This window comes from Symphalangus syndactylus, chromosome 19 (genome assembly GCF_028878055.3).
Source record: "Symphalangus syndactylus isolate Jambi chromosome 19, NHGRI_mSymSyn1-v2.1_pri, whole genome shotgun sequence".
NCBI classification, from domain to species: Eukaryota; Metazoa; Chordata; class Mammalia; order Primates; family Hylobatidae; genus Symphalangus; species Symphalangus syndactylus.
In genome coordinates, this window is record NC_072434.2 from 86250813 (window position 1) to 86274604 (window position 23792).

Below are 23792 nucleotides of genomic sequence, written 5' to 3' on the forward strand. Positions count from 1 at the left end.
AAAAATGAACTTTATCAACTTCAGTGATGTAAACCTGACACTGAGGTTGCTATTCCCCTATTTTCTAACCTTGCCCCGTCTAGTACAGTAGCCACTAGCTGTGTGTGGCTATTTAAATTTGTTAAAATTAAATACAATTGCTATTTTACTTCCTCAGTTACAGTAGCCACGTTTCAAGTGCTTAGTGGTTAGTGGCTAACATATTGGACAGCACAGAGCTTTTCTATCAGTGCAGGAAATTCTGTTGAATTTTTTACTTCTACTATCATATTTTTATATCTAGGGACTCTTTAATTGTACTTTTTTTTTTTTTGAAGATTTAGATGTCATCTCTCTCTCTCAGAATATAATTGTTTGAACGTTTTTTTCCACTCTCTGTAACTGCTGTGTACTTTTTTCCTGTGTTGATATTTTCTCCCTCATGGTGGTAACTTCTGTCCAGTCATACTTGAAGGGGACCCAAAAAGCTCATGGGGAACATTGTGTGAATGAGTGGGGCTTATGATGTTGGACTTCATTCTTGGGTGATGTGGTTAGTAACACATTGGATTTGATTTGTGAATTCTCCAATGTTGGAATGTTCTCTGCATAGTTATATTTTTCCAAAAAGAGATGTCTGCTTAGGGTATCTAAACTTTGGCTGTCTGTATTTTGAGAGCAGGATAGGGAAAGTGAGGTGGGGCAGGCCAGGAAAGAGTAGCATGGTTCCTTGCCATTCAATATTTAGCCTTTTATTTCATCCCTGTTTTCAGACAAATGAATCTCTCTACCTTCAGAAATGCCTACTACGTCTGTTACTCTTTGTGGGTTTCAAAAGTTCAATCGTTCTGGTTCTGAAGGCAGGTAGATGTTGGTTGACTGTATGGTCAGGTTGGAGATGGGGACACAGGGGTCAAATAATTCTCCCTTTAGTTAGTCATCCCCCCACCAGGGCCTTCTGTAATTCCAAGACTTTAATTCTTGAGCCTTTCTCCAGGTTTCTGTAGGTGGAATTGGCTTCTCTTTTATATTCTCTTCTACAGACAAAGTCTTTTAATTTCTTCCATCTATATTCTATCTTCGCTGTGGTTTAGAAGTTACAGATTATCTCCCAATTTTTTTGCAGATTAAGTTTGTGTTTCTTATTGTTTTGAGGAACGATTATGGAAAGAAGGAGACTGAAAAGTGCTATCTTTACACAGCTGAACTATTGATAGTATTTATCATTTCTTTCTTTTTTTTTTTTTTTTTTTATTTCAGACAGGATCTCTTTCTCTGTCCTCCAGACTGGAGTACAGTGGCACCATCAGAGCTCCTGGGCTCAAACAATCTTCAGTAACTGGCATCAAGCTTCCTGAGTAGCTGGAACTACAGGCACATGCTACTATGCCTGGCTAATTTTGTGTGTGTGTCTGTGGGGTCTCACTATGTTGCCCAGGCTAGTCTTGAACTCCTGGCCTGAAGCAATCATTCTGGCTTGGCTTCCAAAACTGCTGAGGTTACACATGTGGAGCCACCACACCTGGCCACAGCATTATAATTTTTTTTTTTTTTTTTTTGACTTGGAATCTCACTCTGTTGCCCAGCCTGGTGCGCAGTGGCATGACTTTAGCTCACTGCAACCTCTGCCTCCGAGTTTCAAGTGATTCTCCTGCCTCAGGCTCCCAACTAGCTGGAATTACATGCGTGTGCCACCACGCCCGGCTGATTTTTGTATTTTAGTAGAGATGGGGTTTCACCATATTGGTCAGACTGGTCTCGAACTCCTGACCTCAGGTGATCCACCTGTCTCAGCCTCCCAAAGTGCTGGGATTACAGGTGTGAGCCACCACACCTGGCCTATAATTTCATTAAGAATGATTCTTAAGCTTTTCCTTTGTCTCAGAAACTCAAAAATAGTTGACAGTGTTGAGTATGTCCCGTTACCAATTGCAATGTTATGGAATGCTAAGATGGCCATCCTTCATCAGGTCAAATCCCTGTCAAAATTTTGTCCTTCTCATAGAGAAATTTCTGTAGGAACCGTAATTGTACACCAAATGAATTATTTTTATTTATCTAAAATTTATTTAGTCTGTTTTATTTAGTAAAACCATCAGTGGGATCTAATGCCATGAGCCATACTGATAAAGCTATTTTTTTATATTCATTCCCTCAATTAAATTACCTTCCTTATTAATTCTCAAAGGGTATTCTGAATAATGTCATCTGTTTTATTTATTTTTATTTTTGTCCTTTCTTTAAGTGAAAGGCTTTGATTAGATTCTGAGTTCATGTGGGATATTTGTCAGGTGGGATTGTAATTTTTTTTTGTATCTTTGCTAATTTTTTCCCTTTGGCTGTCCTTCTCTATTAGAATACCATTGACATCCTCTTAGCAGATCATTGTCTTCCAAAATATGTAGTAATTGTGAATAACTTATATTAGCATTAAAAGTGATTGCTTTCCTTTTTTTTTTGTTTTTTTTTTGTTTTGTTTTTGAGACAGAGTCTCCCTCTTGGCTCACTGCAACCTCTGCCTCCTGGGTTCAAGTGATTCTCCTGCCTCAACCTCCCAAGTAGCTGGGATTACAGGTGCACGCCACCACACCTGGCTAATTTTTGTACTTTTAGTAGTGGCAGGGTTTCACCATGTTGGCAAGGTTGGTCTCGAGCTCCTGACCTCAAGTGATCCACCTGCCTCAGCCTCCCAAATTGCTGGGATTATAGGCGTGAGCCACCGTGCCTGGCTGCTTTCCATTTTAAAGACACCTTTTTCCTGACCACACTTCTTCAGTTGTGGTCTTATTTCTTACACCATTTGCATTAGGAAGATTTTTATTTATTTATTTACTTTTAATCTTTTTTTTCTACAGCTGCTAGCAACTCTTGATTTTTATTTTATTTATTTTTTTATTTTTTATTTTTTTTAGAAATGAGCTAACAAAGTTGCTTGACCCTCATCAGAAGAAAAACAGGCCTAGGAATATAAGACACATTTAATGGAAAAGTATAGGACCAGCAAAGTAGGAAATGTTATTCAAAGACAGCTGTTTCATCAACAGCTGTTGTTTTTAAGGGTAACTTAAGATGTTTATTTATAATTTATGTTGATACAGAAGGAAATAAATTGATTATTTTCTTTCTGCAAATAACCTTTTTCCTTTTCCTTTTCTAGCCTGCCCATTCAAGAAGTCGTAGTTGGGATGGCAAAACGTGTCAAAAGTCAGCTAATGTTAGCAGCATTTGGCATAGGAATTACTCTCCCAGACCAGAGTCGGGTATTGTTTCAGATGCCCCACGACTGAAGGAAAATCCAAGTACTGTGGGAGTGGAACGAGTGATTAGTACTAAAGGGTTAAATCTCCCAAGAAAATCATCCATTGCGAAAAGACCAAGAAGTGGTACGTATTTCTGTTTTGCAAAATGTTGGTGAATATTGGTCATATTTAAGAAATCATTGCCCAACGCAAAGTCGTGAAGATTTTCTCCTGTTTTCTCCTAAAAGTTTTATAGTTGTATTAGTCCATTTTCACCCTGCTGATAAAGACATAACCCAAGACTGGGCAATTTACAAAAGAAAGAGGTTTAATGGACACACAGTTCCGTGTGGCTGGGGAGGCCTCATAATTATGGTGGAAGGTGAAAGGCACTTCTCACGTGGTAGCAAACAAGAGAAGAGTGAGAGCCAAGTGAAAGGGTTTTCCCCTTAAAAAACCATCAGATCTCATGAGACTTATTCTCTACCACGAGAATAGTATGGGGAAAACGGCCACCATGACTCAGTTATCTCCCACCAGGTCCCTCCCACAACACATAGGAATTATGGGAGATACAATTCAAGATGAGATTTGGGTGGGGACACAGCCAAACATTATCATTAGTTTTAGCTCGTACATTTTACAGTTTTAGCCTGTGAGCCATTTTGAGTTAGTTTTTTTAATATGATGTGATGTAAGGATTATGGCTTTTTTTCTTACCTTGTATATATGGCTGTCCAATTGTTCCAGCACCCTTTGTTAAAAAGTTTTCCTTTCCCCATTTAATTGCCTTGGCACAGCTGTTTAAAATCAGCTGACCCCATATATGTGGATCTTTTTCTGAACTCTTATTCTATACCATTGCTCTCCTTACCTATCTTTACATCAGACACACTCTTGATTACTGTGGCTTTATAGGAAATCTTGAAGTAGGGCAGCGTAAGTCTCTTAAGTTAGTTTTCTTTTGAAAAGTGTTTTTGGCTATTCTGTGTTTTTCACGTTTCCATGTACATTTTAGAATTTAGCTTTTTAATTTCTAGAAAAAAAAAAGATCAGGCATGGTGGTTTGTACCTATAACTGCAACGTTTTGGGAGGCCAAGGCGGGTGGATTGCTTGAGCCCGGGAGTTCAAGACTAGGCTTGGCAACATACTGAGACCCTGTCTCTACAAAAAACATTTTTAAGGCCGGATGCAGTGGCTCACGCCTATAATCCCAGCACTTTGGGAGGCCGAGGCAAGCAGATCACTTAAGTCAGGTGCTCCAGACCAGCCTGGCCAACATGGCAAAACCCCATCTCTACTAAAAATACAAAAAATTAGCCAGGCATGGTGGCACACGTCTGTAATCCCAGCTACTTGTGAGGCTGAGATAGGGCAATCACTTGAATCTGGAAGGCAGAGGTTGCAGTGAGCTGAGATCACACAGTGCACTCCAGCCTGGGTGACAGAGCAAGACTCCATCTCAAAAAAAAAAAAATTAAGAAAGCTGTCAGCTGGTTATTCTCCAAAGCTGCAGCTTCCCTGCTCAAAGGGTCTTACTAGTTCAGAATACATTATCGTAAAACAAAAAATAAAAACAAAAGAAATTTTTAAAAAATTAGCTGAATGTGGTGACGTGTGTCTGTAGTCCCATCTATTCAGGAGGCTGAGGTGGGAGGATCACTTGAGCCTCGGAGTTGGAGGCTGCAGTGAGCCGTGGTCACATCACTGCACCCCAGCCTGAGTGATAGAACAAGACCCTGTCTCAAATTAAAAATAAAAAGTCTATTGAGATTTAGTTAAATCCATACATCAATTCAGAGAAAGTTGACATTTTAACAATACTGAGTTTTCTGATTCATTCATTTAAGTCTTTAATGCTTTGTAGTTTTCATTGTATAGATCTTAACATATCTGTTGTCAAATTTATCTTTATATTTCAGATTTTTGATGCTGCTGTAAATAGTATTTTCAGTTTTGTTTTCTAGTTGTTCATTGATGGTATATAGAAATACCATTGATTTTTGTGCATTAATCATATATTTGCAACCTTGCTCACATCACATATTAGTTCTAGTATCTCTTTTGTGGATTATGTAGGTTTTCTATATAAATGACTGTGTCGCCTGTGAATAAAGACAATCTTGCTTCTCCTTTTCCAGTTTAAATACCTTTTATTTCTTTTTCTTAGTATAAGAACTGAGCTTGTTTTCTTTTGAACTGCCTGATTTCAAGATTATACTGCCTGACTTCAGGATTTCCTATGAGCCACAGTGTGTGATGTAACAGTGTGTCTGATGTAAAGATAGGTAAGGAGAGCAATGGTGCAGAATAATAGAGTTCAGAAAAAGAACCACATATATGAGGTCAGCTGATTTTGAACAGATGTGCCAAGACAATTAAATGGGGAAGGGAAACTAGAATCTCTAGTACAATATTGAACAGAAGTGCTGAGAGGAATATACTAGGTATTGGGGAAACGTGGGAATTTTTTCACCATAGAGGATGTTTAAAATGGAAAGAATGATTATAATTGCTTCCTTCTCTCTTAACTTCCCTCCCTCAGACATCTACATCAGTGAATGAAATAGCAACAATAAAAATAAAGACTTGCAAATTTTAGTTCATGCTTTTATTTTTCAAATTTAAGTATAGATTATACATATTTGGCCAAAATATCCTGATTCCTTATGAACCTAAATGATTTTCATGATAATTATCTCTGAACCTTTGTTTCTTCATATGAAATAAAAGGTTTTTGTGTATGTTATATAAGATAATATATACTTGTTATATAAGAAGTACGGTGTACATACATCTTCCTTCCTTCCTTCCTTCCTTCCTTCCTTCCTTCCTTCCTTCCTTCCCTCCCTCCTTCCTTCCCTCCCTCCTTCCTTCCTTCCTTTTTTGAGACGGTGTGTCACTGCGTCGCCCAGGCTGGAGGGTAGTGGCGTGTTCTTGGCTCACTGCAGCCTCCATCTCCTGGGTTCGAGGAATTCTCTGCCTCAGCCTCCCGAGTAGCTGGGATACAGGCGTCCACCACCACACCTGGCTAATTTTTGTATTTTTAATAGAGACGGGGTTTCACCATGTTGGCCAGGCTGGTCTTGAACTCCTGACCTCGTGATCCACCCGTCTGGGCCTCCCAAAGTGCTGGGAATACAGGTGTGAGCCACTGCGCCCGGCCTGTACATGTTCTTTCATTTTCTTCTGCTACAATCAAGATACGCTGTCCATTTTATGTAGATAGCTCACTATCAGCAAGTTTGCAAGTTCTTTATGTCAGACTAAGTCTACTTCTCTATAACTACAGCTTATCAATAGGTTTTGTCCCCTTTCTACACACACAAACACAAATACAAAAGAACTAGAGTAAATTTAATTCCTATTTCATATACCAGCCCTTCAGATGATTTAAAGATAGCCATTGTGACACTCCCAAATTTCTCTTCCAGGCTATTATGTTCCTTCGCCATTCAGGTTGTGCTCTGGATGTAATATAGGTTTTTAAGAATTGTGTAGTTGTTACAGTGAGTATGATTATTGAAATGTGGTCTGCTTACCACAGAATAAATATTTAGAATTGTGGCACTATTTCAGTCCTGTGCTTTTATTGTTGCAAACTAAGATTGCATTCACATTCTTGGAATCTGGCATTTTGCTGGAATTTGCTGAGTTGATAATTGATATTTGCCAGTTGCTGTTAAGCCAGGTATAGTTACATTTTAAACTTAAATGCGGGTTAACTCATTCCTTTTACAATAATCTTAACTCATTTTAGTTCATTGTTCTCTCTGTTAATTTTTTTGTTTGAATCTTTGTATTTTCTAATAAATGGATATTATGTATGTCATCTGGAAATTGATGAGTCTTAAAGTTTTGGTTACAGTATGTTTGCTTATATAATGTTTAACTCAATCACAGCAAGTACAGAAATCTGGAGTATATGAGACAGACTTCCTTTTCACTAACAGTTGCCAGTAGTAGTCTTCCAGGCCTGTGCAACTTGCTGCAAATCCCCGTAACTAATATACAGTAGACATGGCTTTGCATTGTTGCTAGGATGATATGAGAGACACTCAAGTGTCTTGCCAAATTCAAGATATGCTTAATTTATGGAGTCCCCAAATAGCTATGCTAATAACCTTATTGAAAAAAAAAAGTGAGGTTAATCTGGTGTGGCTTCTGAAAGCCTTGTTGGGGACCCTGGAGCACTTGTTTTTCTTCTTCTGCAAGGACTCACAATTCCATGCCTAATAAACAGATTTCACTTTTGCTGGGAATCAACATCTAATTTGCTGATACAGCTTTTTAAAAATCTGTGCCTTTTAAAAATTTGAGACATCTCGTTTCTGGTATTTTGGTAGCCTCAACCTATCTTATCAACTTCACAAAGATTACGGTAGTGTGCACTTACACCTCTGTGGGGAAGAAGCTGTTCAGACTCAGAATTAGTCAAAGTAATTCAAAGAACCTTAGTGCTGTCTCTATGTACTTACGTATCTCAGACTTTAAACTTTTGTTATTATTTAGTCTTATGATTTATTTTAATACCACAGAATACATTTGACACACAGCAATCTTCTTGGGCCTCATAGTGAAGTAATAAGGATCAGAGCTACAGCACAAACTATTTATGACTATATGACATTCACAATATACATCAAAACCCAGAACACATAAACTGTATCAATAGCTGCTGGTTTTATTGGAACATTTTAACGATTGATCATTAACCATATATTTACATATAAATTTTCCTGGAGATTTTTTTATATTCAAAATTAGACCCTTAGTATAATGAATACATCACCACCCAGGATTGATTATGCTCTGAAATTTTGATTTGGGTTATTTTAACATGAAATTGTATAAACAACTGATATTAAATCTTAAACTAATGTGTGAAATTATAAAATAGACCTAAGGGAATTTTTTTGAATCATCCTTATCCATAATGTTTTCTTTTCTGAGGCATAGTTTAAAAAAAAAAAAAAAGTCCTTATTTTTAGGACAATGAGATACAGACTGAAGTTAAGGCCAAATCTCTAAGTACGCGTGAAACAAAGGTTTACAGATAATTTTGTTTTTATTTAGAAGAGCTGTCAGAAGATGACCTGTTGAGTCAGTATTCCCTTTCATTTACGAAGAAGACCAAGAAAAATAGCTCTGAAGGCAATAAATCATTGAGCTCTTCTGAAGTGTTTGTGCCTGACCTGGCAAATGGACCTACTAACAAAAAGAGCGTAAGCACTCCACCTAGGACGAGAAATAAATTTGCAACACTTTTACAAAGGAAAAATGAAGAAAGTGGTGCAGTTGTGGTTCCAGGGACCAGAAGCAGGTATAGTTATGTCTCCAGAATGTTGTCTGTTGTATTATGTACTCTGTTGGTATTTATTTTGTCTTTTTTAAAAATTAATTTATTTATTATACTTTAAGTTCTGGGGTACATGTGCAGAATGTGCAGTTTTGTTACATAGGTATACATGTACCATGGTGGTTTGCTGCACCCATCAACCCATCACCTACATTAGATATTTCTCCTAATGTTATCCCTCCCCTAGCCCCCTACCCCGCCACAGGCCGGGGTGTGTGATGTTCCCCTCCTTGTGTCCACGTGCTCTCATTGTTCAACTCCCACTTATGAGCGAGAACACGTGGTGTTTGGTTTTCTGTTCGTGTATTAGTTTGCTGAGAATGATGATTTCCAGCCTCATCTATGTCCCTGCAAAGGACATGAACTCATCCTTTTTTATGACTACATAGTATTCCATGGTGTATATGTGCCACATCTTCTTTATCCAGTCTATCACTGATGGGCATTTGGGTTGGTTCCAAGTCTTTGCTATTATGAATAGTGCTGCAATAAACATACGTGTGCATGTGTCTTTATAGTAGAATGATTTATAATCCTTTGGGTATATACCCAGTAATGGGATTGCTGGGTCAAATGGTATTTCTGGTTCTAGATCCTTGAGGAGTCGCCACACTGTCTTCCACAATGGTTGAATTAATTTACACTCCCACCAACAGTGTAAAAGCATTCCTATTTCTCCACATCCTCTCCAGCATCTATTGTTTCCTGACTTTTTAATGATTGTCATTCTGACTGACGTGAGATGGTATCTCATTGTGGGTTTTTTTTTTTTTATATACTTTAAGTTTTAGGGTACATGTGTACAATGTGCAGGTTTGTTACATATGTATACATGTGCCTTATTGGTGTGCTGCACCCATTAACTCATCATTTAACATTAGATATATCTCCTAATGCTATCCCTCCTCCCTCCCCCCAATTGTGGTTTTGATTTGCATTTCTGTAATGGCCAGTGATGATGAGCATTGAATAAACATTGAGTCTAGAGGGAAGCAGGTGTAGAACCTGCCTTAATCTGATTACAGTTTTATCATGTATTGTCTTAGTTCTGACATAAACCCCTTTAACTTCCAGTACTTTTGTAATCTCTCCATACAGAATCAGAATAAAAGAGGATTGTAGCCCCTATTATTAATTTTGCTTTACAGAAATTCTGTTTTTTGAGGAGTTCCCTTCCCCTTCTTTTTTTTCTACTTTTTTGTTTTCTTTGAGGGCTTCATACAATTTTGCAAAGTATTTTCAGAAATATATTCTAATGTAGATGACTGTGGAGCCATAATATTAATTGAGAACCTGATGCCATGCTAGGTGCTATAGTTCAAAAATGAGAAAGACAGTTTTTGTTTTTCAGAAGCTTGTAGTCCAGTTGGAAAAATAAATACATAAACAAAAATCTTTCCGTACAGTGTGGTGAGTACAGAGATAAAGGCATGAATACGGTGTTTTGAGGGCATTCAAAGGGCATCTAATGCTGGGGCAATGGTTGGAAAGGGTAAGAGGGAAGGGATGAGTGTTGGGTGTCCCTGCCTAGGTTTAAATGACAGGTGAAGCAGGCAAAGACCAGCACCAAGTACCTTCCCAGTACAGTCAGACAGCTTGAGGAAAGGTGTAAAGATGGGGGGCAGCATCGGGCCCAGGACAACTCCTTGCTGTCTGTCAGTGCTGTGATGACCTCTGCCAGAATTCAAGCTGGGGAAAGGTGGGTGGTGAGGGGGGCAGAAATAGGCAGGAGACCATTCACTGAAGGCTTGTATGCCAACATGGGAACTTTTAGTCTTCTTTAGAGGCGATAGAAACATTGAGAGGGTTGCCAGGCATGATGGCTCACGCCTATAATCCCAGCACTTTGGGAGGCCAGGTGGGTGGATCACCGGAGGTCAGGAGTTTGAGACTAGCCTGGATGAAATGGGGAAGCCCTGTCCTTATTAAAAGTACAAAAACTAGCTGGACGTGGTGGTGTGCACCTGTAGTCCCAGCTACTTGGGAGGCTGAGACACGAGAATTGCTTGAACCCGGGAGGAGGTTGCAGTGAACCATCATGCCACTGCAGTCCAGCCAGGGTGAGACCGAGCAAGACTGCGTCTCCAGGAAAAAAAGAAAAGAAAACTTTGAGAGGGTTTTAATCAGGGGAGGTGGTGTATGATTTGATCTCTGTTTTAGATCAACCATTCTGAGCGCCCCGTGAAGAGTGGGTTCAAGAGGGCCACAGATGGGGCACAAGGACCAGTTGGGCTGTTGCCATAGTCCCTGGGAGCAATCATGAGATTGTGAAGAGTCAGTTTAATTTGTGGATTAGGAATTTAGAACCTGGAGTCAGGCTCCCTGGATTTGAATCCTATTGTGTTCATTATGAGATGTGTGACTTGACAAGTTAACCTCTGGGTACTTCAGTTTTCTCCTTTTAAAAATTGGGGCTAACAATTATAACAGCCTTAGGGCCGATGAGAGGATTAAATGAGTTACTATCAGTAATGCCCCTAAAGCAGTGCCTTATAGATAGATGATAAACATACAGTAAGTAACTCCTATTATGTTGACTTTAGATGGTGGTGCCACAACATGAAAAAGGAAATGTAAGTGTCAGAAGTGATCTAGGCTGATAGAGTAACACCAAGAGAGAAAAGTTACCAGCTCCTGTATTCCACTAGAAGACTTCGAATGAATAGTCTTTGTTTTTCAAGTTTTTTATTTTTTTATTTTTATTTTTACTTGGGATGGAATTCCACTCTTGTTGCCCAGGCTGGAGTACAGTGGCACCATCTTGGCTCACTGCCATCTCTGCCTCCCGGGTTCAAGCGATTCTCCTGCCTCAGCCTCCCGAGTAGCTGGGACTACAGGTACCCGCCACCATGCCCACCTAATTTTTATGTTTTTAGAAGAAACGGGGTTTCACCATTTTGGCCAGGCTGGTCTCGAACTCCTGACCTCAAGTGGTCCACACACCTTGGCCTCCCAAAGTGCTGGGATTACAGGCATGAGTCACCACACCCGGCCCTGTTTTTCAAGTTTAATAAATCAGGCAGCAGTCAGCTTTGTCTAACCATGATGATGGGAGATGAGCATGAAGGAATGAGCCACTAGTAGTTTCTTAGCTTCACCTCAGGTGATATTTCAAACCCTTCTCCCATGGAGTCTTCTCAAGGAAACAGTTGCAATACAATATGATTAAATGATAGTTTTGATCTGTCTTTTGCTAGTCACCCTTGTTAAAGGTGCTTGTTAACAGTGGAATGATGAAAAATTGGCCACAAAAATGGAACACAGTGTTCTAGATAATATACACTGATTGGGCCGGCCGCAGTGGTTCACGCCTGTAATCCCAGCACTTTGGGAGGCCCAGGCGGGCGGATCATGAGGTCAGGAGATCGAGACCATCCTGGCTAACATGGTAAAACCCCATCTCTACTAAAAATACAAAAAATTAGCCGGGTGTGGTGGCGGGCACTGGTAGTCCCAGCTATTTGGGAGGCTGAGGCAGGAGAGTCACTTGAACCTGGGAGGTGGAGGTTGCAGTGAGCCGAGATCACGCCACTGCACTCCAGCCTAGACGACAAAGTGAGACTTTGTCTCAAAAAAAAAAAAAAAAATACACTGATTAAAAAGTTCTAGAAAGTTGACTTCTCTCACTTGGAACAGTTTTTCTAGCTTGGTTTTGTTTTTGCACTGGGGTGAGAGTAGAGTGTCCCTGTGCTGCTGCTTCATGTTGAGTTCTGCTTTGGAGACAACAAATGAGAATGTTGTGTGTCTCTGCAGGGCTTGCTTATTTAGTCATTGTAGAAGCTTAAGGAAATCTTCAAGTTTGAGACTGTACATCACTGCTTTATGTAGTTTAGATGTTTCACTAGTAACTTGTTCAGAGGGTGCATTAAGAGATACCTACAGAAATCATTTTTTCTTTCTGTCAGCTTTCTGTGAGAAATAATTATCAGGAGTAAGTCAGTCTTTGATGTATCATTTTATGGCTTACATTATACAGCAACATCTGATAATGACTAGACAGGGTTAGGCTCATGCCTATAATCTCAGCACTTTGGGAGGCCGAGGAGGGTGGATCACCTGAGGTCAGGAGTTTGAGACCATCCTGGCCAACATAGTGAAAACCCGTCTCTACTAAGTATACAAAAATTAGCTGGGCGTAGTGGCAGGTGCCTGTAATCCCAGCTTCTCGGGGGGCTGAGGCAGGAGAATAGCTTGAACCCAGGAGGAGGAGGTTGCAGAGAGTTGAGATCGCACCCTTGCACTCCAGCCTGGGTGACAGAGCGAGACTCCATCTCAAAAAAAATTTCTTTTAAAATTAACTGGATATTATTAAATTAGTTTTCAAAGTTAATTTTCAAGGTAATTTTACATGTTTTTCTATTTCTCACAATATTATGAGATGCACAGGATTGATGCTATCTTCACTATTTGAAGTTAAGAGATTGAGGCTCTGAGAGGTTAAGCATTCTCAGAGTTGTATAGTTGGTACTGGTGATAGGAAGATTCCTAGTCACAGTTGATATAATGGATTGGAAGCAGCATACAGTCCAATAGGCCTGGATTTGAATTCTCACTCTGTCATCTTTTTAGTTGAGTCATCTTTCACACACTGTTCGCCTCCCTGAGCCTGTTTCTTTATAAAAGATGAATGATTATATACATAAGGCTGTTGTGAAGGTAAATAGAAACTCTTCGTATCATGCACCTGCCATAATGCCTAGTCATTAATATATGTGCAAGCTTTCATTACCACTCCTCTCTTTTGAATAGAATGCAATGAAAAGGAGATACTAAACATGTAAAACATTGTCACCAATTTGCCTGCATTTTGGAAGCCTGCTTTAAGTCTTAATTATTTTTATTACGTAGGTAGTTATCACAGAGACAGGCCAGTTTTATGTTTCGAGATTGGGAAATACAAGTCAATTAAGTAACAGTATAGGCCATTTGGGAGGAAGTAGCCATGAACTGGGAAGGGTTCTGAGTTTTAATTCTGTTTATTGCTAGCCAAGTAATTTTATAACCCTGGGCATCGTCACTATCACTTCTCTTACCTGTGAAATGATATGTAGGAGAATAGTTGGGCATCATAGGAATTGCTGTTGATTTAAAAATGAATTTGCCATCATATCTAGGAGCTCATGTTTTCTGCTTACTGAAAAGCCTAGTAAGAACTTTTCTTCCATGTACTGCTTCCTGCCCCCTCCCCATACAACTAATCTAGGGATTTGGTGAAAGGATACAAAGGATTTTTACTCTCTAGCATTTAGTAAATATTCTGTCCATTATCTTGGATTTGAACTAATGCTTATTAAGGAGGTAAATTCTCTTTAAGTTTTATATTTATCTGATCATGTACACTAGGATATTTTTTTAAACCTAAAAACTCTCCTTGCCTCCTCAATAATAATACTGATCTTTCATTTTTATTGGAATGTTTTTTTTAAAGCTGCTATACTAAATAAGTAATACCTCTTTAGTAATATAGAATTTAATGATTGATTTGAAAGAAAATCTTAACCTGTATATTTAAAAGAGTATAGAAGTTTATAGGGTATAGAACAAGCTGGTAGATTAGTATACTACTACAAGTTCCCAGATGGTGTAATGCTAGGAACAAAGCTAAGATGAAGCGTAAATAGCTAATTTCTTTAATTTTGCTTCCTACAAAATATGAGAGAATAGTTGTAAATTGTCCTTTTGGTTGCATATTTCTGTATCTGTTCATATGTTTGACCATCTTTTAGCCCCATCCTAGGTACTGTGGAAGATACAAAGACATGGAAAGTACCTGCCCTCAAAGAGTTTATCTTCTACTTGGGAGTTTAAAAGTTTGGGGAAAGAACACCTATATGATGATTAGGTATAAATAAAGTACAGAAGTTCCAAATACATGTGTATATAGAAGACTGCTTTTAGAAAGTCCTCTCTAGGCCGGGCACTGTGGCTCACGCCTGTAATCCCAACACGTTGGGAGGCCAAGGTGGGCGGATCACCTGAGATCAGGAGCTTAAGACCAGCCTGACCAACATGGAGAAACCCCGTCTCTACTAAAAATACAAAATTAGCTGAGTGTGGTGGCGCATGCCTGTAATCCCACCTACTCAGGAGGCTGAGGCAGGAGAATCGCTTGAACCCGGGAGGCGGAGGTTGCAGTGAGCCAAGATCCCACCACTGCACTCCAGCCTGGCGACAGAGAGACTCCGTCTCAAAAAAAAAAGAAAGAAAGTCCTGTCTAAAAATTCATTGTATAAATAGAATTCTAAATGTGTGAATGTTGGCATATCAAAATTTGAATTTGGCTAAAATTTAAGATTTTTTATGCCTTTATGAAATTAGGTATTTATGAGACTTTTTTCTAAAAGAAACTAATTATTCCATTTTGAATCTTGACACCCCTTGAGAAAACTCTAAAATACTTATACTTACTTATTGTTTCTATTGCTTTTTTTCTGTTAGGTTTTTTTGCAGTTCAGATTCTATTGACTATGTATCAAACAAAGGGAGCAGCCAGCCTCTGGATGAAACTGCTGTCACAGATAAAGAGAACAACCTGCATGAATCAGAGTATGGAGACCAAGAAGGCAAGAGGCTGGTTGACACAAATGTAGCACATAATTCAAGTGATGACATTCTGAATAATCATATTCCAAGTGATCATATTCCAGACAAGGCAACAGTGTTTACAGATGAAGAGTCCCACTCTTTTAAGAGCAGCAAATTCACAAGGACCATTTCACCATCCACTTTGGGAACACTAAGAAGTTGTTTTAGTTGGACTGGAGGTCTTGGAGATCTTTCAAGAACGCCAAGCCCCTCTCCAGGCACAGCATTGCAGCAATTCCGAAGAAAGAGCGATTCCCCCACCTCTTTGCCTGAGAATAATATGTCTGATGTGTCGCAGTTAAAGAGCGAGGAGTCCAGTGATGATGAGTCTCATCCCTTACGAGAAGGGGAGTGTTCTTCACAGTCCCAGGAAAGTGGAGAATTCTCACTGCAGAGTTCAAATGCATCAAAGCTTTCTCAGTGCTCTAGTAAGGACTCTGATTCAGAGGTAAGTCAAATCCTGAAGGCTTTGTTTTCAAATTTATGTGTAAGAAAAAATAGGTTGTTACTCAAATAATTGAGGAAATTTTTCCTACATGTAAATGATGAGCTATATTAATTTTTTTCATTCTAAATTCTACTGTGCAGAAAGTTCACATTTTATTCATTTGAAGGACTTCTCTGTACCTTTCACATTTTAAACTCCAATACATTTAAATTAACTGTATATTTCCTGAATCACTGTATGTTCCATTGGTGAGTATCTCAAGGTGTGCCACAGTTAAAACCTAGGCAGAATGATAATCTGTGAAATGAAAAATTAATTTCAATTTACTGTTTAAATCCTTAATATGCTCTTGGATTCAGATAACATTTAAGACCTTGTAAGGGGCCAGGTGCAGTGGCTCATGCCTGTAATCCCAGCACTTTGGGAGGCCGAGGCGAATGGATCACTTGAGGTCAGGAGTTTGAGACCAGCCTGGCCAGCATGGTGAAACCCTGTCTCTCCTAAAAATACAAAAATCTTAGGCAGGCATGGTGGTGGGCACCTGTGATCCCAGCTATTCGGGAGGCTGAGGCAGGATAATCGTTTGAACCTGGGAGGCGGAGGTTGCAGTGAGCCGAGATTGAGCCACTGCACTCCAGCCTGGGGGACAGAGCAAGACTGTCTCAAAAAAAAAAAAAAGAAGAAAAAAAAAGAGACCTTGTAAGGAAATAGCCCTGTTAATGCAATGGTATGCATCTTAAGTTTTAGTACTTCAGAAATATATTTTCATTTACTCTTCTTATTCCTGCTAAACTTCTCCTTATGACAAGACAAAACAGTAATACAAGTGTGCATACTGGTCTAGAAGACTCTCTGTTTCTTTTACTATGAACCTCCATCTTTATCTCATCTTTTTCATTTCTACTTCATACTGCATCTTCTCTTACTGCCACTTGGGTACCACGGCAGTGGCTATCTTGAACATCTTTCATAAAAACATCACTGTCAATTTGTGAGGATATTAAGTCTGCTGAGCTCCTTTGGGGTTATCTTTTTTATATTTCCAGCATGCATCTTACTATTTCATTTACTTTGGAAGCATTCAGCCATGTTTTCCTGAGAAGCCTCATCAGTTTACACTGTAGGCTGGTAGAACTCCACATTTTGTCTTCTGGGCCAACCTTTTTTTATATACTAATGGTTATAGAAATGTGAATCCTCCTCCGCTAGCCACGCCCCCCAAAAATAAACAAACTAAACAAAACTAGGAATAATTTATGAAGTCTCCTCTATTGCTGCCAGATGTAGTAAACTCCTACTAGAATAGTTAATTCTCGAAGAATTTGATGCTGACAGTTGACATAAAAATGATATAATCTTTCTTTAACTGAGAAAATGTTTCAGAAACCTGTGATGCCATTGGGGCATCATTTTGAATATCAGTTTTTATCCTATAGTTCAGAAGAAAATGCTTCAATATTCGAGCCTTCTGTTGGTAGTTCACTGTGAAAAGCAACAACCATAGATTCTGTGTTGAGTTCATTGACCATATTTGAGGTTGAAGTCTTCTTAGGACCTTCCTTGTGATCTTCAGGAAGTGATTTAGCCCAGAGTCACCAATACTGTTAGCTATGAGCAAAGAATGTTAGAGTTTCTGTAAGGTATAATACAAGTTAATGGAGTGCTTTTCACTATTGAGTTTTTTATTGCTCTTTATTTGTTGTTTTTTGTTTTTGTTTTTTGAGTCTGCTCTGTTGCCTAGGCTGGATTGCAGTGGTACAATCTCGGCTCACTGCAACCTCCACCTCCCGGGTTCAAGCAATTCTCCCCCCTCTGCCTCCCAAGTAGTTGGGACAACAGGCATGTGCCACCATGCCCGGCTAATTTTTGTATTTTTAGTAGAGACAGGATTTCACCACGTTGGCCAGGCTGGTCTCAAACTCCTGACCTCAAGTGATCTACCCACCCATTTTGGCCTCCCAAAGTGCTGGGATTATAGGCATGAGCCACCGCACCTGGCCTCATTGTCCTCTTTTATTTGACTTTCATGGGAATGCAGATTATAAGAGAACTCTCCATCTATAGAAAAGTCTTATCTGATAGAATTGGGGGCAGAGGGTAGGTCTGAAAGTCATTGCTAAAGGTGAAGTGCATTTAATACAATACTATTCCACTTGAAAGTGGATGCCTTTTTTCTCTTTGAAGTTGAACATGTTACATGATTAAAAGAAGGGATGGAGCTGCACCAGTTCAACTCATTTTAGCTAGTAAGATGAAAACTGTTAACCACATGTGTGTAACACAGCGTTTTTACAGGAGACTCTTGTTTTATCTGACTCAGCATTTTGACATCCTCTTCTAACAGTTCAGAAAAGACTTTAATTTTAAATAGGTATTTTATATAATTTAGCTTTCCAGCTGAAACATCTTGTTACCTTCTTCAATGAAATTGGCAAACATCATCCTTTCCATATTAGTCATTTTCTTTTATTAATTCTATCCCATGTTCTTATTTATTTTCCATTTTGTTGAATATTGGTTTGTTGTCATGAAAATTCTATAGTAAAAATCTAATTTTATTTTATTTTTTGATCTGGGGACTCTAGGAATCTGATTGCAATATTAAGTTACTTGATAGTCAAAGTGACCAGACCTCCAAGCTACGTTTATCTCATTTCTCAAAAAAAGACACACCTCTAAGGAACAAGGTAAAACATTTATTTAATTTTTTTTTAATTTCAGAAGCAGTGTATGCTTACAACTATAAAATGAGAAATACAAGCAGAATTAAAAATCAAAATACCCGTAGTCTCATTTATATAAAAATGTCTACTTTAAAACTTCATGCTTGACTGTAGGTATTTAAGTTGTGAAACTTATTTTCTCTTGCAGTGTATATGAAAGATCATTTTCCATGTACTTTTAGTCATTAATGTAATGACTTTATAATATGCAATTATATAGGTTTGGCCAATCCCCTTATTTTTGTCATTTACCCTAAATTTTTTTGCGCTAGCAAATAATACTGCAACCAAGATCTTTTGGATAAATATTTGAGGACATACTCTTGATTAGTTTGTAAGGATGAATTGCATGGAATGGTATTACTGGTCCCAAGGCATGTATGATTTAACATTGATATATACTGCCAAAAGGCCTTCTAGAAACTGTGTACCCATAATAAGCTAGGTTTGTTAAATCAAAATGTATAAATATTTGTGTTACTACATAGTAAAGCATATTTTATATATTAAGCACAAATTAAAGCATATTTTATGTATTAAGTGTTCTTATTCATCAGTATAAAAACTTAATCCTAACAAAAGATGGATAAAGGTCATAAACAGGTCACAAAAGGAAAAGTACAAATGGTTGATTAATATATTTTTATGTATTAATATATGTTTATATATTAATATATGTTTATGTATTAATATATATGTCTATATATTAATATATGTTTATGTATTAATATATATGTCTATATATTAATATATGTTTATATATTAATATATACATATATGTATATATACATATATACATATATATGTGTATATATTAATATATGTATATATTAATATATATAAATATATGTGTTTATATATTAATATATATGTTTATATATATTAATATATAAATACATGTTTATATATTTATATATAAATACATATGTTTATATATTTATATATAGTAATATATATGTTTAACCTCATTTGTTTAACCATGTTTAACCTCATTAATAATCAAATAGTGCAAATTGAAATAATAGTTTCTTGCTTCTTTGTATTTCAAAAAAAGTTTTTAATTATACTCATTTTTTATGAGCGTATAGTGAGATAATCACATATTTTAAAAAGTAAGTATTGGTCTGCCATTTCTAGAAAAAAATTTGAAAGAGTTCAAATAATTTAAACCAGTAAGTGCAGTCTAGAACTTTAGCGTAAGGAAACATTGAGAATTTAAATACAAGAATACTTAATACTGCATTGGTTATAATAGTGAAAAATTGGAAATAATCTAAATAACAATAAGGGAGTGAGTTATTAAATAATCATTGGTTTTACCTCTTTCTGGTAGAAATATAGGTGAACTTTTTTTTGTTCTTTTTCTTATGTTTTTCTACCGTGAGCATATATTATGTTTCTAGTAGCATAAAAACTTTTTAAAATTTTAATAAATGGCCCTGCCTATCCATTTGAAAGAAGATGTAGTCTCACACAATATAAATGTAAATTCTACCGTAGTCAATATGGGTTGCTATAACAGAATACCAGAAACTGGATTTGCTTAAATGATAAATATTTATTTCTCACAGTTCTAGAGGCTGGGAAGTCCAAGGTCTGAGTGAGAGCCCACTTCCTGGTTTGCAGACAGATGCCTTCTCACTGTGTCCTTACATGGTAGAGGGAGAGAATATCTCTTTTGTACCTCTTCTTATAAGGGCACTAGTCTCATTCGTGAGGGCTCCACTCTCATGATCTAATCACCTCTCAAAAATCCCACCATCACATTAGGAGTTAAGGGGTTAGGACTTCAACATGAATGTGGAGGGGACACAACATTCAGTCCACAGCAAATTCCAATACATTAAAGATACAAATATAAAATATGTAAATATGAGATTATTTTTTAAATTTTTGAGCAAGAAGTCTTTTGCAATCATCTACTAACTTGAAAAGACATTCATTATTAGTGAAAAGGAAAAATATGTTATTAACCATATGTATAGTGATGTTTTTGTTTAAATACTTTAAAATATTCATGTACACATTTGCATGTTTGTGGCATCATATTAAGTTTGGAAAGGTACATGCAGAATTATTTACACTGATGGATAGAACTGGAGATGTAGAAAGTACTTTTCCTAAAGGAGTTATGTCTAGATAGTAAACCATCATATTATTATTCTCAGAGATTTGCATTGTCAGGGATTTAACTACCACTTCTGTTTTGGTGACCCTCCAGGTGAGCTCTCCCTGATACCCATCTTTAATACCTAAAATCAGACTCGTGTCTTTTACCTCTATTTCTTCTCAGAAAGTTTTTTGTTTTATCTATTAAATAAAATTATATTATCTGCCACTTAGTTTCAAAATCCTAAGGTTGTCCTTTTTCTTGATAACTGTCAGTTTGATCTTTCTACAGCAGTTAGAGAAAAACAATCAAACATCGATACCTCTCCAAATTCTAACGTTTATTTCTTTGTCTTCTTTTTTCTCCCTCACTTTTTCCCCATCACAACACATATTTAAGGATTTCATCTTTACTGTGTGAACCTTTTTTTTTGTTTTAACTTTTTCATTCTTCATACACACACTGCCAGATTCATATTGTAAACCTTTTTAAATATACCTCATTCTTACTATCCTAAGAAACAATAACAAAACTTCATTGTCTCCATTCTGTCCACAGGGTAAAAAATCAACCCTTAGTAGAAACAGCCTAAATGTCAATAGAGGTTTGTTTAAGTAAGTTATGGTGTATGTATACAATGCAAGAACAGGCAACCTATTCAAAATAAAATTCTATTTGCTGTGAACTGAAAAAAATCTGTAAGTTACATCATTAAGAGGAATCAAGATACATTGAGACAAATGAAGTGCACAACAGTGTGTACTACGCTGCCAGTGTGTGTGTGTGTGTGTGTGTGTATGTGCGTGCGTGCGCGTACATGCGCATAAGTCAGTGGATGCACAGGAAACTGGGAGCAGCAATTGCCTCTGGAAACGGAGGCAGTGAGAGAGATTCAGTTTGCTCTTTGTTCCTTTACAAAAAAGAGAACTTTTAAATTTTATGCCAGGTTTACATATTACCTGTTAAAATAATTTATGATGACTTCTGTAAAAGACGTTTATAAATAGCACATTTTTACCATTGCTTATGGGTTATTTTGTTCTTATGTATAAAGAATAGTTTGGCCGGGCGCGGTGGCTCATGCCTGTAATCTCACCACTTTGGGAGGCCGAGGCGGGTGGATCACAAAGTCAGGAGATCAAAATCATCCTGGCTAACAGGGTGAAACCCCGTCTCTACTAAAAATATAAAAAATTAACCAGGCGTGGTGGCGGGCGCCTGTAGTCCCAGCTACTCGGGAGACTGAGGCAGGAGAATGGTGTCAACCCGGGAAGTGGAGGTTGCAGTGAGCCGAGATTGCACCACTGCATTCCAGACTGGACCACAGAGCGAGACTGCATCTCAAAAAATAAATAAATAAATAAACAAACAAACAAACGAATGAACGTGCCACTGCACTCCAGACTGGGCAACAGAGCGAGACTCCATCTCAAAAAATAAATAAATGAATGAATGAATGAATGAATAAATAAAGAATAAAGAATAGCTTGAAATTAAAGTTAGTTGCTTTAACAGAATGGTCTTAAAATGGGTGTTTAATCTTCAGGTTCCTGGGCTGTATAAGTCCAGTTCTGCAGACTCTCTTTCTACAACCAAGATCAAACCTCTAGGACCTGCCAGAGCCAGTGGGCTGAGCAAGAAGCCAGCAAGCATCCAGAAACGAAAGCATCATAATGCCGAGAACACTCCGGGATTACAAATCAAACTCAATGAGCTCTGGAAAAACTTTGGATTTAAAAAGTGAGTTGCCTTGTTTCTTATTCTGCAACAAGATAAACTGTTATTTTCTGTAATTTCCATCCCTTTCTCCCAACTCTTCCTAGTTTCGTATGAGTCAGTTTTTGTTTCTCTCACCGTAAAATAATTATTTTTCTCTTTTCCCTTTAGCTAACTCTTTATACTTAATTTCAATTTCTATACCTTCTTTTCATAAAAAGATGGCAAACTAAAAACCAGTTTTCAGTCTGGTTTTGGGGTCTCTCTGATGTTAAGCAAATTACTTTCCTAGGCCTTAAGTCTCTTGCCTTCCTTTTATCATCTCAGGATTGTAAAGAGAATAAAATTTTATTTGTCTTTTTTGGTTTTTTTTGAGACAGAGTTTCACTCTTGTTACCCAGGCTGGAATGCAATGGTGCAATCTCTGCTCACCGCAACCTCCGTCTCCCGGGTTCAAGCAATTCTCCTGCCTTGGCCTCCTGAGTAGCTGGGATTACAGGCATGAACCACCACGCCTGGCTAATTTTGTATTTTTAGTAGACACAGGGTTTCTCCATGTTGGTCAGGCTGGTCTCGAACTCCCAACCTCAGGTGATCCGCCCGCCTTGGCCTCCCAAAGTGCTGGGATTATAGGTGTGAGCCACCACGCCCAGCCGAGAATAAAATTTTAAAGAAGGGGTAGAAGTACAGTGCTATATTGTACTTCTCTAATTTATCACATCTAAAATGGGGAGACTCATTGAGTTTATATGATGAATTTCCCAGATTTGCAGTGTATGTGGCCAGCACTGTTTTAAAAGAATTCATCCTCTATATAGTTAAAGTTTTGTTAACCATAATACTTCCTTCTGTTAGACCACAAAATTAGCCACAGAGTAGCATTATCTTATAGCTATTTTCTCGTTCTCAATAAATGTGCTAAGTTTAATAAAAGTTTTTTTTTAATTATATGGAATGATAGGATTAAAAGTTACCTAGTAGAAGTATTGTCATAGATGAGGTGGTATGAGCGGGAAACACTTTGTAAGTAAGTAAGTGCTGGACAATCGTTTCTTATTTTACATTGTGTAAAGTCTAGGATTAAACCATATGACAGCAGTTTTCAAACTTTTTCTTTTCAGGAATGCTTTATACTCTTAAAAATTATTAAAGGCCCCAAAACACTTTGGTTTATGTAGGTTATATTTGTCAACACTTAACCATCATAGAGATTGAAATAGACATTTAAAAATACCTATTTTAAAATAGAGATAAGCCTATTACATGAATGTAGATAGTACATTTAAAAAATAAATAGCTATATTTTCCAAATCCCCCCAAAAGTTGAGAAAAGTGGCATAGCTTTACATTTTATTTTGCAAATCTTTACTGTCTAGTTTGCAAATCTTTACTGTCTGGCTTAATAGAACTCAGCCGGATTCTTTTATCCACTTCTACATTTGATCTGTTATGATTTGGTGTTTTGGTTGAGTATATGAAGGAAATAGACATATTTGTTGTTAGAAAATATATATTTTGATAGCCTTTTTAGATAGTGGTAAATTTTCTTCTTTGCTGTTATGTCTAAATCCAACAACTTGTAGTTCCCTTAGGTCAGTTATAGTGTAGAATATGAAACCATATCAACTGACT

General features: G+C 37.6%; 1 protein-coding gene across 6 annotated transcripts in view; it reads left to right on the top strand.

Moving 5' to 3' along the window:
- EXO1 (exonuclease 1) overlaps positions 1-23792 on the top strand; it is a 40555-nt gene that overhangs the window by 13847 nt on the left and 2916 nt on the right. For 4 of the 6 annotated variants that reach the window (XM_055235204.2, XM_063613481.1, XM_063613485.1 and 1 more), the window contains 5 exons: positions 3137-3362; positions 8296-8542; positions 15017-15611; positions 18197-18298; positions 21991-22184. In XM_055235204.2, the coding sequence (XP_055091179.1) occupies positions 3137-3362; positions 8296-8542; positions 15017-15611; positions 18197-18298; positions 21991-22184 (1364 nt within the window). The remainder of the gene's footprint in view (positions 1-3136; positions 3363-8295; positions 8543-15016; positions 15612-18196; positions 18299-21990; positions 22185-23792) is intronic. The other 2 variants (XM_055235205.2, XM_063613482.1) reach the window with 1 other exon arrangement.